General features: G+C 60.9%; 1 protein-coding gene and 1 long non-coding RNA gene across 18 annotated transcripts in view; one reads left to right on the forward strand and one right to left on the reverse strand.

The window, feature by feature from the left end:
• DLGAP2 (DLG associated protein 2) overlaps positions 1 to 16,384 on the reverse strand; it is a 699,343-nt gene that overhangs the window by 98,073 nt on the left and 584,886 nt on the right. For all 16 annotated transcript variants that reach the window (XM_072812931.1, XM_072812943.1, XM_072812932.1 and 13 more), the window contains one exon: positions 8,856 to 9,067. In XM_072812931.1, coding sequence (XP_072669032.1) covers positions 8,856 to 9,067 — 212 coding nt within the window. The remainder of the gene's footprint in view (positions 1 to 8,855; positions 9,068 to 16,384) is intronic.
• On the forward strand, positions 8,719 to 14,054 carry LOC140625593 (uncharacterized). Of its 2 annotated transcripts, XR_012024938.1 has the most exons (5): positions 8,719 to 8,794; positions 9,012 to 9,392; positions 11,269 to 11,983; positions 12,064 to 12,153; positions 12,306 to 14,054. It is a non-coding gene; the product is annotated as an uncharacterized lncRNA (long non-coding RNA). The 2 variants fall into 2 exon arrangements; XR_012024939.1 differs by lacking the exon at positions 9,012 to 9,392 and having other exon boundaries at positions 8,733 to 8,794.

Below are 16,384 nucleotides of genomic sequence, written 5' to 3' on the forward strand. Positions count from 1 at the left end.
AAAAGTCTGAAAAAGTCATTGAAAGGAAGAAAAATAATTCATAGTGGCTTATGTATCCTGGTGAGTGCACCTTTCCTTCCTTCATTCTTTCAGTGCTGAGCAAAGTGCAGATCAGGAATGCTGAGGAATATCCACAACGCAGTAAGGACCGAAGCACCACGCATCAAGATGTATGAGATGCAGCAAAAGACACGCTCTTAGGAACACTCATACTCTGAGCTCTCATTTCTAAACAGGCAATCAGCGGATGAATGAGGGAAACCACAAAATGGGATTATAAGGAAATAGGAAAAAATTAACAGAAGCATAGATTAGTGTATTAGAAATCAAGAAAACAATAGAAAGTTAACCAACACAGGGACTGAGGACACAGTCTGGCTCTGGCGACACTCTTGGGCCTCCCCCTAGAGGCCTCCTCCCTTTCTCGGGATGACCCTGATGCTGCGGCGCACTGTGGCCTACATCCTGTGCCCCACGGGACTGTCCATCGGGATGTTCCAAGACCCTGGTGTCTTGAAGTCCAACGGTTCCCAGGGACGCCCGGACCAGCAGTGAGGTCTGCCAAGGGGCCAGTACCTGGGCTGAGGCTACCGCCTGAATTAGGAGCTTCTCAAGCTGTGCCTCAGAAGGACGATCCTACCAAGATCGTGTCCTGCTGTATTTTTAGGGAATTGGGCAATAGGGGCATCTCCACAGAATGCTCACCCCTCAGGCCTGTGTAGAGGTGGAGAATGAAACTGCTCATGGATTAAGGGGACAAGAGAACCCATGAATCAAACTCATTTGGAGTTACCACCAGGCCAGAGGCTCCTTAGCCATGCTGACGAGGACAAGGACCCAGAGGCAGACGCTGCCCGAAAGAGTCCCTGTGATGCTCTCCTGGCGACACACAGAAGTGGCACCGCCACAGGGATGTTTTCTTGGCAGCAGTACAAGCAGTGAGACCTCGGGGACAGTCCCCCAACGAGAGGGTAACGGGTGAACATAGCACATCTACTCTCTGACCTCCGAGGAGGCCCTAGGTCTACACGGTGCCACAGCGTATGTGACGCTGTGTAAAAAGGATGTGGACTCTGGTCTCCAGCCTGGGCTCTTGCGTGTGGCAGGTGCTATGCAAACGAAACCAGGTGCAGGTGAGATTGAGGCTGGCGGTCACCGGACCCTGGGACAGGAAGAGCCCCCGGACCATCCCTGCATCTGGTCCTGTTCTGGATGCGCAGGGAGGAGCGTACGGGATCGGGTGGCTACGAATCGGCTGCACACATGTTTTTAAAATTGATGATCCCCCATTTTCAGGATCTTTACAAATGATTCATTCGAGAGCGCTCTCCAGAGCAGTTCCTGGGTCAAGCTGATTAGCAGGATTCCTGGGAAGCCGGTCACAAGACGCCAGCCCCGCTCACCCATTCCATGTATGTGCTGCACAGTGAGGGCAAATGACACACAACACGTTTGTCCCCTCACAGGCAACACGGGTCACGGGGGAAGCCAACAGGTGTGTGGTAGTGGTAGGTAAGCCTGGGGGTAGTAGGGGGCACCGTGCAGGGGCACCTGACCCAGGGACACGCCCAGGGGGACGCGACCCCGAGCAGGGCTCTGCAGGATGAGCCCAGCCCGGGAGTGCCGGGGGCTGCGGTGTGTTGGGGCTTGGCTGCTGCTCGGGGGCGGGGATGCAGACCCCGTGCCCTGGAGCTGTGAGAACTGCGTCCCCCAGGCGGTCGGAGACGGGTTGGGAGGGGGCTGCCGTGGGACCCGGCCAAGATCACCGGGCACCCAGGGTCAGAATGAGGAGGCTGACGGGGAGGTCGGCGTGGAGTCGGCTACATGAGAGGTGCCGGGAGCTCAGTGGTCCGAAGGAGACTTCAAGCCCAAACCCGAAATGTGGTCCCAGGATCAGGAAACAGCAAAAAGCCAAGATTGACGGCGCAGGAAATGAGGAAAGCGGCTTTGAGGGACCCTCGGTCGCTCGTTCCTGATGGGTCCTGAGTAGACCGACACCTCGTGACCACGTGTCATGGGCTGCGGGTTCTGGGACAGTTGCCGATCAATCATCCAGTTCACCCAGTGTGTGTCTGGACAGCGAGGGGGCTCTGTTCTTCAGGGCAGGTGCCGACAGGAGGGACACCGGAGCTCACCTGCAGGCAGGGCTCCCCTCTGCTCCTCCTCCCATCACCTCCCACCTGCAGTGATGGGGGAGCAGGTGCGGGAAGTGTCTTGCTGCCTGGATAGGAACACAGTGAAACGGGGACGTGCGGCCGCCTGCGCCCCTGGGCCTCCCGGGGCAGAGCTGGCCTCGGAGCGCCGCGTCCGTGCTGGTGAGCGGCCTCTGGTTCTGCAGGACGCGGCTTTGCGGCTCGGGGTCAGCGGGGGATCTGCTGGCGCCGGCCCCGGTGCCTCTGGTATTTCTGCGCTGGCTGGCGACGGTCCGGCTCGGCTTCCCGAGGCCCTGACTCCCCGCGGCTCAGCAGGAGGGCCCCTCCTGGGTCCTGGCTCCCACAGCACCACGGCGAGGGTCTGCCCCAAGTTTCCGATCCTCTTCCATCCTCCCAGGCTCCTCCCTTTTCTCTTATTCCCAGGTTTCTGGGAGTTTGACCCCGACCCGTGAGGGCCTCTGAGCCTCGGGCGCTCCGGGCCGGCTGTCGGGCGTGGGTGCCAGGAAGGCTCCGCAGGCCTGCGCCCGGCCGCCAGCTCTCTCCCACGTTGGTTCCCACCCTTTCTGTCCTCGCGTTTCCATTTGGTGACGTTTGGGGACCTACCTGCAAGTTGGCGGATGCGGCCTGAGTCCCGAGAGCCTGCGGGGGAGCTTATCAGCGAGACGCCCCTTGCCGCGATCTGTGTGCAGGTTCCCGCAGCCTCCTTCCTGGCCGGCTCCCCCCGCGACCCCCTGGGAACCCCCACAACCCTGCCGCCAGGAGGCCTTTGCGCGGCCTGCAGAGGTCCGCCCGGCCTGGGCGCCGCTGTCCCATCCTCTCCCGTCTCTGGCCACTCCGTCCCTTTGCTTTCCTCCTCCCGCGTCTGGATTGTGCGGGGTCCCCATGTGCAGACGGCGGCCACGGCGCACACACAGAGCTCGGGATGTGGCGCTCTGTCCGCCGCCACCGTGTGCTCGCCGTGGGGGAGGCAGGGATGTGGGGGCACCGGCGCCCCGTGTGCCCTCCGCAGGCCCGACCCCCGTGCCCGCTGCACTGACCACCTTGCCCCTAGGGGGTGCGGTGCATGCAGGGGTCACGGGCTGGGCCCCTCGCCCGCGGGGTGGGTTTGCCGTCTGCCCGCGTCCCGGTGTGGGGCGCGGCCTCTCCTCCAGCCCCATCCGCAGGCCTGGGCGTCGGGCAGAGCCAGGCGGTGTGCACGCCTGGGGTTGGGGGCTCCGGAAGCTACAGGCGCCTCCCAAGCAGCTTAACTCCTGGCGGGACCCAGCGCCCGGCACGGAGCCTGTCGGTCCTGGGGGCCTGCTCCTCCCGGCCCTGGGCCTCCCGATGGCAGGGTGGCACCGACGGGCCTTCCGCTGTCTACATGGCGGGCTGACCTGGAATTCTGCTCACCGACTCCATCCATGCCGCCTTCCTAGACAAGCCCTAAGTGGACACCACTGGATGTGACTCTGTGTACTGACCACCCAGCATCCGGCCACATGGTGAAGCGACCCGTGTGGCACATGCTCCGCCTTGAAGAGTTACCCTGTCACGCTGTGCCAGTCGGCTCAGTGGTGGTGTTGACGCCACGTTGCAGAGGGACACAGGCTGCCCTGCCCACGTCCCCTCACGGCCTTCCCGTTTCGTCACGAGCGCGCCACGACCGCCTGTATCCCTGTCCGTGTTACACAAGCCGCGGTCCGCTTTATGAGGTTTGTCATGTTCTACATGTTCCTTTTTAAAATGAATATAATCTGATGTCACCACACCCACACGTACCAGTTGGCCTCATGCCAAACCTGCAGTGTTTCGGAATATTCCATCGATGGCATCCCAGTGCTTGCATGTCTGTTATTCACTCTGTCCTGCAGCCGAGGACCGTGGGGCAGGCTCTGGCTGTTCCTCACGCTGTTGTGATGGATACATTCGCACACGTTAGTCCTCACAGGTTCCCCAAGTTGGGACCCCCTCCCACACACACACCCCTGGGCCTTGAGGTCACCGACGATCCCTTATGAGGATTCACAACAAAACAGTGAGCATCACTGTACGTGTGTCTGTGGTTCTGTGTCTTCCAGGGATTTCTTCAGAATAAGTGATCACATCTCTGGTTTTCAATACACGCGAAGTACCCTCCAGAGCATTCTGTGGATTTTTAAGGTACGTGAGCAACCTCCCCCTGGCCATTATCCGTGTTTATGTTACAGCGTTTGCTTTTTTTCTTATGGATTTGTAAGGTGTGTCTACATATTAAGAATATAAACGTGTGTTATTTAAATGACCACACATCTCCCCAGGTTTTAATGACCATTTTATCTTGGTGACAGCACTTTCACTTTGTTGGTTGGTTTGCTTTTTCCTACAAAGACGTTGTTAATTCTATGAATTCAAATCCGTCATTGTGTTGTGGCTTCTCGCCGTGGAGTAACATTTGGATATGTCTTCTCCATCTGAAAGTTAGCGAACACACAACATATATAGATACACACACACACACACACGCGTGCGTGTACGTGGACACATACATATCATGTACACACACCTACCAATAGGATTTTTAGGAAGTTGGCTTCACATGGAGCACAGAGCCCAATGCACAGCTGAGCTCAGATCCTGAGATCACAACCAGGGCTGAGATCAAGACTCAGACACTTAGTGGACGGGGCCACCCAGGTGCTCCACCAATGTGATCCTCACACTCACACCCACCAGAGCAAATCTCTACCTATGAAGTCGTCCTGGAAGAAAGGCCTCCTTCCTCCATAAATATAAAATGCTGTCTTCATAAGACGTGACTCAGAGATGCTCAGAGTGGTTACAGCTTTGACTTTGCAATTCAAGTAACCAGGAAAAAAAAAAAGAAAAAGAAAAAGAGAAACAAAATGCCAAAGGCCCCAACATGAAATTAGTTGGTCTACCTAATAATCAAAACCAAATTCTGTGAATCCGTGATCTCCGACAGGAATAAATATACAAGCTGATTTAAGAACCCAGTAAGTTGGATTCAGTAGCAGCTTGAACCCTACCTTCCATTTGTGATCATTCCGCAGGAGTCTGCACGCAGACAGGTCTGACCTACAGATGGGTCGGTCCCAGGCATGGGGTCTGAGGCCCCGAAGGGTTGGCACAACAGGGAGGGCTCTGTGCGCAAAGGCCCCAGGACAGGTGTGCAGGATTTTGGTGGTTGGTGCCTCGTTCTTCCTTTGAGGTGCAGCCTCTCCCTCATGTGCTGTTCTGGAGAAGGCAGGGAGGGGACGGTACACGTCCTTGTGTACAAGCAGGACGTGTGTCCCATTATTGACAGGACGGTTTTCTCCTTGGTCAACAGCAGGAAGGCAAGGGTGCATTGCACAGAATCACGGTGGCAAGAGGTCAGCAACGTGCAGGAGAAAATCCACTCTCTACAGGAGGGATTTCACGTTCGATGGTGGTGAAGGACTGATAACGGCCAATCAAAGACCTGGTTTTCTGGCAGGTGGAAAAGGGGGTGTGGGCACAACTGGTTTCCTGAGGGATTTCCTGCGATGGGAGGCACGTGCTCCTGAGGCTCCCAGGCTGCTCCTAAGCCACAATCACCAGGCTCCGCGGCCAGAGCCCGTCCCTTCCCACCGGAGCACAAATCCCAGGGGGCTGAGCACACCTGAATCCTCGGTCACCGGAATCCGCCAGCCGCCAGGGAACGTGAGTCAGCCCTGCTGAGGATGTGCGGCGGGCTGGAGGGACCCGCTCGGGCACATGGAGACCTCAGTCTTATGACAAACAAACCTTGAGGACTATCAGGTGGGTTTCGCCGTCCTCAGGTACAGGATAAACTTAACAGAGATGGTCTAGGGACGAAATCACTGCAGGTGTCAGATCCAGAGGATTCCAACGATCCACAAACCTGCCTGACAGCAGCTATGAGCATCCCTGGTGCTATGGGACCACAGGAGGGGGGGCTTGGGTGAGGGGAGCAGGTGTGGGGGGATCACAAGGACAGGAGGTGTGGTGACCGACAGGTGTGTGGTGGGCTGGGTGTCCTATAGGATCTGGTGCTAACCTGGGATCCCCATCCACCCCCCTGAGGTCCTGGGGGCTCCTCTGGCCACCTGGTCACATTGTCACCAGGTCCCCTCTGCCTTCCCATGATGCCTGCTGGTCTCCAAGGGCACGTCCTACTGTCCTTAGGTGAACTCGCACTCTGGGCGAGGGAGACACTACTTTTGATTCTACACCTGTGGTCACACCTGTGACATGCTGTTCCTGGTCTCTGGGTGTGGGGGGGTCTGTCCCCTACAATGGGCTCAGTCACAGCTGCCCTGAGTCAATAGTTGAGCGTGGCTGATGTCACATAAAATGAGAATGAATGAATCACGTTGAAATGTACAGGATCTCAAGGCGACGTGCATGACGCTGACCGGCAGGGTCAGTGACCGTGATGGCCGCCTGCCACCTCAGAGCTCCTATGTCAGGACATCAACCCACGGCGCGGAGCTCCACGCACACCGCAGGTGCCCCACAGCCAGCCCGTGGACACCTCCTGGGGCCCTGCCCTCCCCGTTCCCTTTTTGTTAGGTGTGGGGAAAGGACCATGCGCTGATACTTGCTGGAAGATGAGGCCGTGGGATGACGTCCACGCAGCCCACCTGCAGGGCTCTCTGTGAGGGCGCACAGGGTGTGGGGGCCGCGGGTGGGCACGGGGTGGATGTGCATGAGGAGCAGCACTGGGCGCCCGAGTTACCCATCCCCAACCCTCCTGGCCTGCGTGTGCAGGTCCAGCTCGGCCCTGTGTGGACGGTCAGTGTCTGCATGACCAGGTCAGGCGGCCTGGGCTTCTCCATCACCCTGGGGTTTTGGGGGGAATTCTGAGTGTACTGGGTGGCGCCTTGATGAGCACGGCCGCCCGGGCACCCGGTCCGAGACCCGGGGGTCTGGGTGAGGAGGTGTCGGGGTGGGCACCGCCTGTGCCCCCCACGGGCCACGTGAGCTCAGTGCCCCGAGGGCAGCTCGAGGACGGGCACACGGGGCGGCAGGCGAGCTTGTCGCTGGGGCGCAGGGACGGGCGGGGATCCCATGGGCACAGACATCAAGTTCCCGATTCTGAAACTGCCCGATCCTCACTCACCGTGAAAACAGCCCATTTTTCTTTCCCTTCCCTCCGGTTTGCCCTAAACGCACACAGTCGTACAGGAAGCACCAACCTTCAAAGCGTCAGTTCGGGTCCGCGGCCACGCGCAGCCCAGGGAGCCGGGACCAGGTGCGCAGGCGGCAGCTCGAGCCCAGGCTCCGGGGCAGGCTGTTCTCCATCCAGGGCGGTTTACGGCTCGCCCACCGCTCCTCCTCACCTGTGACCTCCCACACCCCAGGGAAGGGGTGGGCGCACGGCGGGGTCGGCTGTCTGCCCGCGGGGGCGGCGGGTCGGGCTGGCGTCGCCCTGGGGACAGCCTTCCAGCCACACGGCCTCCACCCGCTTCCTTGCCACTGCACTGTCGGGGCCCCGCTCTCCCCGCAGCGCGTCCTGCTGCCATCAGGGCGGCTCCCTTCTGGTTGGTGCCTGAGGAAGGCGACCACCCCTCCACGTGGGGCACAGGGGACCCGACTGCCCATCCGCGTGGGGCACAGCAGACCCGACCCCCCCCGCCACGTGGGGCACATCGGAGACACGGGGAGGGACACGGACTGGCGGCCGCTGCACCCCTCGTCCACGCCCAGCCTGACCGGTGCCGGTAACCTAGACCAAGCCGCAAAGACACGGTGCCCCGCGGCGCCCAGTAAGATCCTGTGACCAATGACACCCAGTATCTGCGTCCCGCGGGCTAATGGAACTGGCTCAGTGGGCTCTGGGGGGAGATCACGGGGTTTTGCTGTTCCCGTGCGTGCCAGGCCGGGGGCAGGAGGTGGGGGGTGACTCCGAGATCAGTGCTCGGCCGGGGGCTCCATCCTCCCGCCACAGGTCACAGTGAACAACTGAGCCACTGTGGCCACGTGCCAAGAGGAGGATCTGAGCCCGGTGGTCACATGGGGTGGCAACGGGCGGGGTGCGGGGCGAGCCATAGGGCTCCCGCAGGCGGGCAACCCGGGCGGCTCAGGTGTGCCCGGCGTGGGCTCGCCTCCAGGGGGTTCTTTCCAACCCACGTGGGGCAGTGCTGTGGACGGACTCTCCCTGCCTCAGGGTTTTCAGGTAACAGTTCCCCCCCCGGGCCGCCCTGGTAGGACGACAGCGTGCGCGGATCGGCTCATCACCACCCCCACGGCTGGTGAGGCTTCCAGCCCACAGTCCACAAGGAGCAGGTGACCTGGGGGGAGAGGTTCTGTGCATTTTGCAAGCAGTAGGCAGCCCTAAACCTGGCGGTGTCCAAACACCTGGAGGGACCAGATACTCGCAGCAGCACGCGTGTGGAGAGTCGTGTGTTCCCGTCGTGCTAATATTCTATTTCCCAACGTTTCCCTGCTTATACTTTGGACACCCACGAACTCTCTGTGGACGACACTGCAGAGCACACGCCACCGTCCTCAGGAACCATACCCCCCTCTGCCCTGCAGACAAAGCTCCTGCCCACCAGCGTCCTCACAAAGCTGTGCTGACGTCACACCCACCCCCCAATGTGGGCAAGCGGCCGGGTCTGAGGACCCGCAGACAGGACGGGGACACTGGCCAGGAGAGCGGCTCTGGGTGACATGAGGTGGGAACCGCCCAAGCAGGACCTGTGCCTCGGCGGGGAGGATGGGGGGGAGCGGCCTTACGTTTGGAGGTCGGCCAGGGGCCGGGGTCCAATGGGCTTGAGCAGGGGCTCCGGCCGCATGGCCGCCGTGGGGGACGTCTTGGGGCTGGAGTCGGACTCCGCGCTCTCCTCATCGCCCATGGCTTTGATGTAGCTCCCACTCCGCATCCTCCTGCAGGGGATCTCTTCGTCCTTGGCGCCCGTGGGATACCCTGCCCACTCGTCTTGAGGCACCTGGGGGAGAACAGACACATGCATGCGTCAGGCGTCCCCAAGATGCCTGGGGTCCTGGGGGGACGGGCGCCCTGAGCTTCCCAGAAGACACGCTCCCGGCGGCCAGGTGCCATTCCCAGCGTGTGCATCCCGGGGATGCTTCCTGGAGCTGTCGTTCACATCCTAAAAGGACATTCACGTGTCATCGTGGTTTTCTCCCTGCTACTAAACTGATGCATAAACATGGAAACGTGACAACATGCAAAGACGGCTGGAGGGTAAACACACCTGTAACCTCGGCACAGGGGAAACCAAGCCGCCTGCATCTTAGATGGATTCCCTGCTGGTACAAAAGGAAATTAAAATTGTCCTTGAGAAGACGGAGAGCAGGGTGGGGGGGAGAGTTCTCCAGGATGGAGGATATGAAGAAGGCGAGAGCAGGGGCCAGGTGGGGGGACAGGACTGGGTCACTGGGCTTCAGCCCTGGGGCAGGAACGGAGCCGGTGAGGCTGGAGGTCCGTGATGCTGGCTGCGTGGGGTCCCTGTGCTCAGTCAGCCTGAGGGTGGCCGGTCGGCACCTTGGTGTTTGGCCCCCACCACGGAAGCTGAGTTCCCTCCTCCACAAGCAGCAGAGGTCCGGCCGCCCCTGGTCACCTGCCCAGTCTGCAGGTGACCCCCAGACCCAGGGCTGGCACTCCTTAGCTCTGTGGGTCCCAGGGGGGCTCTGGACCACCTTGACCCCTGCAGGTGAGGTCACATTTACAAGAGCAAAACACACAGGCCGCAGCTGGCGTGGAGAAGGCCCACGGCACGGCCAGCGCAGGGGCACGGCCCCGGCCCCCCTCCCCCGGCCCCCGGTCTGCACCCACGGCTGTGGGGAAGGAAGGGAGAGAGTCCCACCTGAGGAGGTGCTCAGAGTCAGCTCTTCTCTGTTGCAAAGGGTTACACCCGCCTCCCCCGGAACCCTCCATCCTCCTCCTTGCTCATGCCCGCTTGGAGAAGTGATGCTCTCCATGGAAAGCCCCTTAAAACCCGTGGCCGTAGCGTCGCTCCGGCAGACAGACAGTTTCCCGTGGCGGCCAGGATGGGAGGCCGTGGGAGCGCGATCCGCTGAGGTTCCAGCGCAGCCATGGCGTGTGGCGAGGTACGGGGTCTAGACGGTCTGCAGCCCCTGCGGCCCCGGTGGCGTGACTCCAGTGGATCCAGTCCGCGTGCCCCTGAGTGGGTGCGGGTCCACAGGGAGCGGCTGGACGCGGCGGGAACGCGCGGCGCGGCTGACCCAGAGCCTGTGATGAGGGGTTGGTCTTGCCGAACGGAAGCGTCCAGGTGGCCACATGGGGTCAGGGGCACCCAGGCACCCTCACGGGCAGAGCACCCTACCCTGCAGCCTCTCCTCGCAGCTGGGCGCCCTGTGCGAGTCTCCACGCGGGTGGAGACAGGATTGAGGACATGTCCACGGGGCACAGTATGCGAAGACCACGGCCTGTGACGGCCTCGGGCCCCGTGGCGAGGCTCCCGGGAGGCCGTCCTCACACTGTCAGATTCGGTGCCAGGGACTGGTGAGGGAGGAACCTCCGAGCAGGTCATGCCACGCAGGCGGCTCGGTCCCACACAACAGTCATGCCGAAGAGTGCGTGTGTGGACACGGAGACGGGTTCAAGGGGGAGGAAGCAACGTGGAAGCACCACCTGCGCTGCGCGGTTTTGTACTTTAAACAGACGCCCGCAGGAGGCATGGAAACCGGCGGGTGGACGGGGTCATCACGGGAGCTGATCACGGGCTCCTCGGTCAGCTCTCTTCGTGCTTGCATTTCCTGAATTTTCCACCTGGGGCCTATCTCAGAGAAAGAAAATACTTATCTTTACTTTGAGAAAAATAAGGTCTCAGTGATGAGACTTTGCAGCGGAAGAGCCGCAAAATGAATTGTGACTTAATTAGGGCGAAAGACGCCCAGGCGGCGGGGGAAAGCAAGAGGTCAGCAGAAGCTGTGGACAGAGAGGGGCGTGGGGGAGGCCCCTGGAGGCAGGCCTGGGGTTCTGACCCACTTGGGTTTGCCGCAGGCCTTTGGAGGAGGGGCTCTGGGGAGGGAGCCAGGAGGCTGGCGGCACAGACGTGCCACAAGGACACATTCCTGTTGGCGGCTCCATAAAATTTCTGTGAATCAGAAGCACTTCCCTTAAAAAAAAAAAAAAATGTAAAATTTGTTTTTTGTTTTCCAGCAGCTGGTGAATCAAGTAACCAGCGAGACCAGCTTGTACTTCCCTGTTTCTGACTTAAGCCAGTCCATAGCCTTTGACAGAAAAAATTTCAATTGAGCGTAAACCAGAGTGAAGAGCCGGGTGAGGTTACCGGTTCCACAGCGTGTGCCTCCGGACGACCCCAGGACGGGAGAGCCACGCGGAGGCGCCGCCGTGCCCCGTCCATACACCTCCCTGGTGCATCACGGTGTCGAAAACCTGCAGCAGGTGTGCGAGGCCGGCCGATGGGGACGTCCAACCCGCTCAGTCCGTGGCTCCGTGTCTGCAGGGAGCAAGCACCCAGGCGACGTTCTCTGAACAGCAGCTACCGGCCTCTGCGGATCCGGTGAGGCGTTGGCTGCACACAGTGGTCACCGGCTACCCCGATCGCCTACTTGCACGTCGTGAGCCGTGACGTCTGCGGTTTCTACTCTGACGCCCGTCCTGGTGCCTCCTGGGGTATGGACGGCAGCAAGGCAGCTGGGCCTCTGAGGCCCAGGGGAGGACACGGCTCTGGGGCGTCACAGACACGGGGCGCAGCTGCGGCCATCCCACACCCGGGGGCGTTCCCGGCATCCCAGGGCCCGAGGGGCCTGTTTTGCTCAGGACAGTGGGGCACAGTCCACCCAGCGAAGCCTCGGCCACTTCCGTGATCGTGCACGGGTTTCCCCGTCCAACACAGGCCTTGACTCTGTGTTTTGTATGTAAATCAAAGGGCGTGGGTGTGGGTGTGGGTGTGTCTGTGGTTTGCACAGATTTAACGCACGATGAATTTTTCAGGAATGTGAGTAACCACGTAAATCAAGGGAAGGGAGAATTTTGGTCTGACATTCTACCAAGACTTTAGTACCATCTCCAAGAATCCAGCAGGTGTGTGAACGCAGTAGTCTCATCCGTAGCCCAAACTGCGCCGAGTCTTTGGCCAGAAACCACCTTCCCAGCCCTTCAGGCTGCACACGTGGTCATGATCGAACTCACGTGCTCTGTTAAACGTCATGTTCTTTCTACTTCTGTTATATTAGAGTCTGGATACGTAGATACCTAGATGCTCCAAGCCCTGGGTGCAGGTGGACCGCATAGGTTCACCGTAGAAAAGTCCGGGGGCGTGACACACTGTCCGTTATCAGTGAGACGCTCGTTCCGAGGAGTCCGGGAGCCGCTGTCAAGGACATGAGTCGAGGCGATCCCATGTGTGTGTCGCAAATACGAGGAGCCCAGAGCGGGTGTGGTCAGGCTGCCGTGCCCACCTCCGAGGATGTGAGCAGATGCTCGTGGGAAGGCGCCCGCCGAGCCTGGAGACAGGGAGGGTGACAGGGGCAGGACATGGTGCAGGGAGGGGGTGTGAGGGCCTGCGGGGCTTGCTCCCCAGCCTGGGAGGGCGCGGGCTTCTGAGGCTCCTGATCCCTCTGGGTCCAAGCTTGGCGCTCTGCGGCTGTGCCTGTGGTTCCTGCTGGGCGCTGGGGTTCTGCTCCCAGACATCTGGCAACACCCAGAGGCAGCTCTGAGTCCTCAGAACCAGGGTGCTGCTGCCGGCGGCGCCCGGGTAGAGGCCGGGGATGCCGCTGGGCACCCCCAAGTATGCGCCCCCCCCACGCGGGAGAGGACCGCCCAGTGCAACCCCAGACGGGCGGACCCCGGTGCCCGGTGCCTCCTGCGGGCTGTGCGTCCTCCCGGGCACGGTGCCTGAGAAGCCACCACGTCGGCCCTGGGACCCAGGCTCCTCTGCGGAGGTGCGACGCGCCTGCTTGTTTCTGTTTGGTTTCGCCCCTGTGAGCCATTCAGGTGCCAAGCTCAGACCGGAGCGGCTCTCGCTTCCCGCCCGACGGCAGGTGGACACACGATGGAGCAGAAGCGTGGCTGGGCTGGGAGTCGGGGGCCCGCGGCCGGGCTGGGGTCGCACCCCCTCGGTGCTCGGCGAGCACCCCGGCGCCACCTGCAGACCAGCAATCCTCGGGAAACGGTCCCCACATGCGGGGAGACGGTCTCTCCTTTGCATCCGAGGAACCTGATGCCGGGGCCTGCTCACGGTCGCAGTGGCCCTGGATTTCCTACCGTGAACACTCACGGTGACCGTGTGTCACGGAGTCGTCCTGAACTGTACACTTGGGTGAAACAGATATTCACTCACCCAAAATCAGGAGTTTATATGGTGATTTACGATTTTCACGGTGCCTTTATTACGGTTTCTCGAATGGAACTGCAAACTCACATCCACAAGCTCAGCCCAGGCTGGGAAATACTTGAAATCCCAATATCCTTCCACAAAAAATGCAGCCCGGGGTGCAGACTGGCGAGTGTGGGCAAAACAAGTGGGAAGATGGGGTGTGGACACTGTGGGCTGCCCCGTGGATGGGGTCGCCCCTGTACACGTGCCCCCCGTGCCACGGGGCTCCCACCTCAGTCGCGGGGAGCACACGGCAGGGCCCTGCCTGCTGGGGCCCCTTAGATGCTCCGTACAGAAGTGATAGACACGCTCTCTTTGGTGAAAGACAGAGGCCAGACTCCACCGCGTGCAGAAGGGCTTTAGGGTGCTTCCCAGTGAGAGGCGGCGCCCGGCTGGGCCCCACAACCCACTCCCGTCTCCCCACCCATCAGCACGGAAGAGCTTCCTACATCAGCCCCCAAAGGAGATGCTGCCTTGGAGACAGCGGCAGACACGAAGCTGCGATAAAACCGCAGAGCCTCCCGCTGCGAGGCTGCTGGTTCTCCAGGACGGTCCTGCGGGTGGAGACCACACACTGGGGGCAAGCAGAAGACCAGGAAGGCGGGGGGGGGGGGGGAGGTGCTGGGACCCGCGGGACGGCGGGGATAGGGCGCTCAGGGTCACGGAGCCACGCTCCCGCCAGTGAGGCGGGTGCACCTGCCGCGTCTGCCCCCCCATCATGAGCCCTTCCTGAAGCCCCTGCTCCCCGAGCACAGGACCGACCCCTCAGCCTTCAACCAGCGAGATGCTCATTAAAAGTGTGACCTTGGATGCTTTGCCCATGGAGGGAGAAAATAGGAAAGCAGGAGCCATTTCGGGGAATAAAATACACCCTATTTCCTTGCAGTGCCGTGTGCGGTCTGCTCTGACCTAAACACTCCGATGTGTCCCTCAGACGCGAGCGATGATACAGGCCCGCCGAAGCCCCGTGCCCGCCGAGGGTGAGGGGACAAGCAGCTCGGATCCATGTCTGTCTAGTTTTTGGTGAGCAGGGGAGTGAGGAGAGCTTGGACTCATTTATCCCTCCCTTCTTGTCTTTTAAACCTTATTCTTTGGGATCTGCAGCTCATCCCCATCTTGTGGCTGTGACATCAAATCCGGGTTTATGAAAGCGTCATGTTTCAGGACACTTGGTGCAGTCAGCACAGGACGACGGCGCAGAGGCTGGACAGGACGTCCCAGGGCCACAGGACCACCCGCCTCGGGAGACGGGAGCGTGGCTTGTGAGGTCACAGCCAGGGACGCTCCCCTGGGCGACCACGGTGAGAGCAGAGGACGTCGGGACAGGAAGGCAGGTGCAGGGCCACCTCCCTGCTCACCTCCGCCTTCCCCGTGTGCGCTGCCCGCTGACCAGCCCCTGCTCGCCACCCTTTGCCTCTGCGTCAGGACGGCAGGCCCGCTCTGGGACTCACATGCTGCCCTTTGCTGTGTGCGGCGTCGACTGTGCCGGGGAGACTCTGGGGCGGGGGCTGATGTTTGTCCAGGGAGCCGAGTGGGATGGACGGACACACAGCACGGGGGCCGGGGGGCCGCCTCGCCTGCACCGTGAAACCAGTGCAGACACAACCAGACTGCGGGACATGACTCTCGCGAAACTGGTTCCTCCGCGAGCAAACATCACACATGCACAAAATCCAAGGAAAGAGAGAAAAGAGGAGGAGCCCAGGGGCTTTTAAGAGGCAGAGGCACCCGTTTCCACGTAGGCGCCTTTTCTGGGTCCAGGTCCAAGCAAACTGTTAAAAAAAAAAAAATCATGAGAAAGTCGAACATTGACGGAATCCGTGAAACCACTCCAGGATTAGGATTACTTCTCAACATCTGCCGAAGGTGCTGCAGGGACATTTCAAAGCCCTGGCGTCCAGGGTGGGTCCCCAGACATAAACACGGACGTGCGTACCTGGGACGCTGGATTTCCCCCCAAGTGAGACGCGTGGCAGGTGCGCAGTTTGGAGGGGACAAGACCCCCCAGGAGCTGAGTGTTCCTGACCTGGGTGATGAGTGTCGGGGGGTCCCTGGCACACTCTTGCCCTTGGAGGGGTCAGTATCTTCACGATTACAACGAACCAAGAGCAGTGGTTGGAGGACAGAGAAGGGCAGGTGTGGTCCAGGGGAGAAGCGCAGGAGATGCTCCAGGGCGCAGGGTGCGTGAGGGTGTGGGGCAGGGACCGTCCTGGGAGGGGTGTGGGTTCTGCAGGCAGGTCCCCGGGCCGGGGCTGCATGGGAGCCGCGTGGAGCAGCGCCCCAGCATGAACAGAGCAGCAGGATGGGCTGCTCTCCAGGAGGACCTGAGTGACCCCGAGCCGCATGCCCGGTTCCTGCAGGATTAGGACTTGCCAACGGCCAGCAAAGTCGTCTCTCCCACTGCTGTAAAATAATACTCCCCCCAGCGACCAAGGCATCCCTGTGATAAATGTGCCTGTGAAGGCCATTTGGTTAGCATTTCCCCTCTGGATGGTGCGCCGGGATGGCCCCTGGGGCTCAGCGACCCCCGCCTGCTGGAGAGGGTCACGGCTGTCGGGCGAGCCCTGCATGGATCCCCAGGACTGGGCGGCTGGCGGAAGCGTCCTTCAAGGCTTCCACACATACGAGGGATGGGAAGTGGAGCAAACTGCACACGTGGGGAAGAAAACCTGGACGCGTGTGCACTTGGCCGACAGCCCAGTGGGCTCACAGAATAGCAAGAGGTCCTCACGGGAGGCGGCGTCTCCCCGGGGAGCTTGGGGCGTGTGGTGGGCAGCAGGCTGCGGGCGACGGGAGGGCATCGCACAGCGCCCACGCCCACCATCCACGCTGCTTCCTGCCTTCTGCCCTGGCGGAGTCGCGGAGCCCCCCACCCAGAGGGCAGGCGCGCTCTCCATAGCCACACGCACCGTTCACGCGACCTCAGATCTGGGCTTA

Source organism: Canis lupus, chromosome 36 (genome assembly GCF_048164855.1).
Source record: "Canis lupus baileyi chromosome 36, mCanLup2.hap1, whole genome shotgun sequence".
Taxonomy (NCBI): Eukaryota; Metazoa; Chordata; class Mammalia; order Carnivora; family Canidae; genus Canis; species Canis lupus.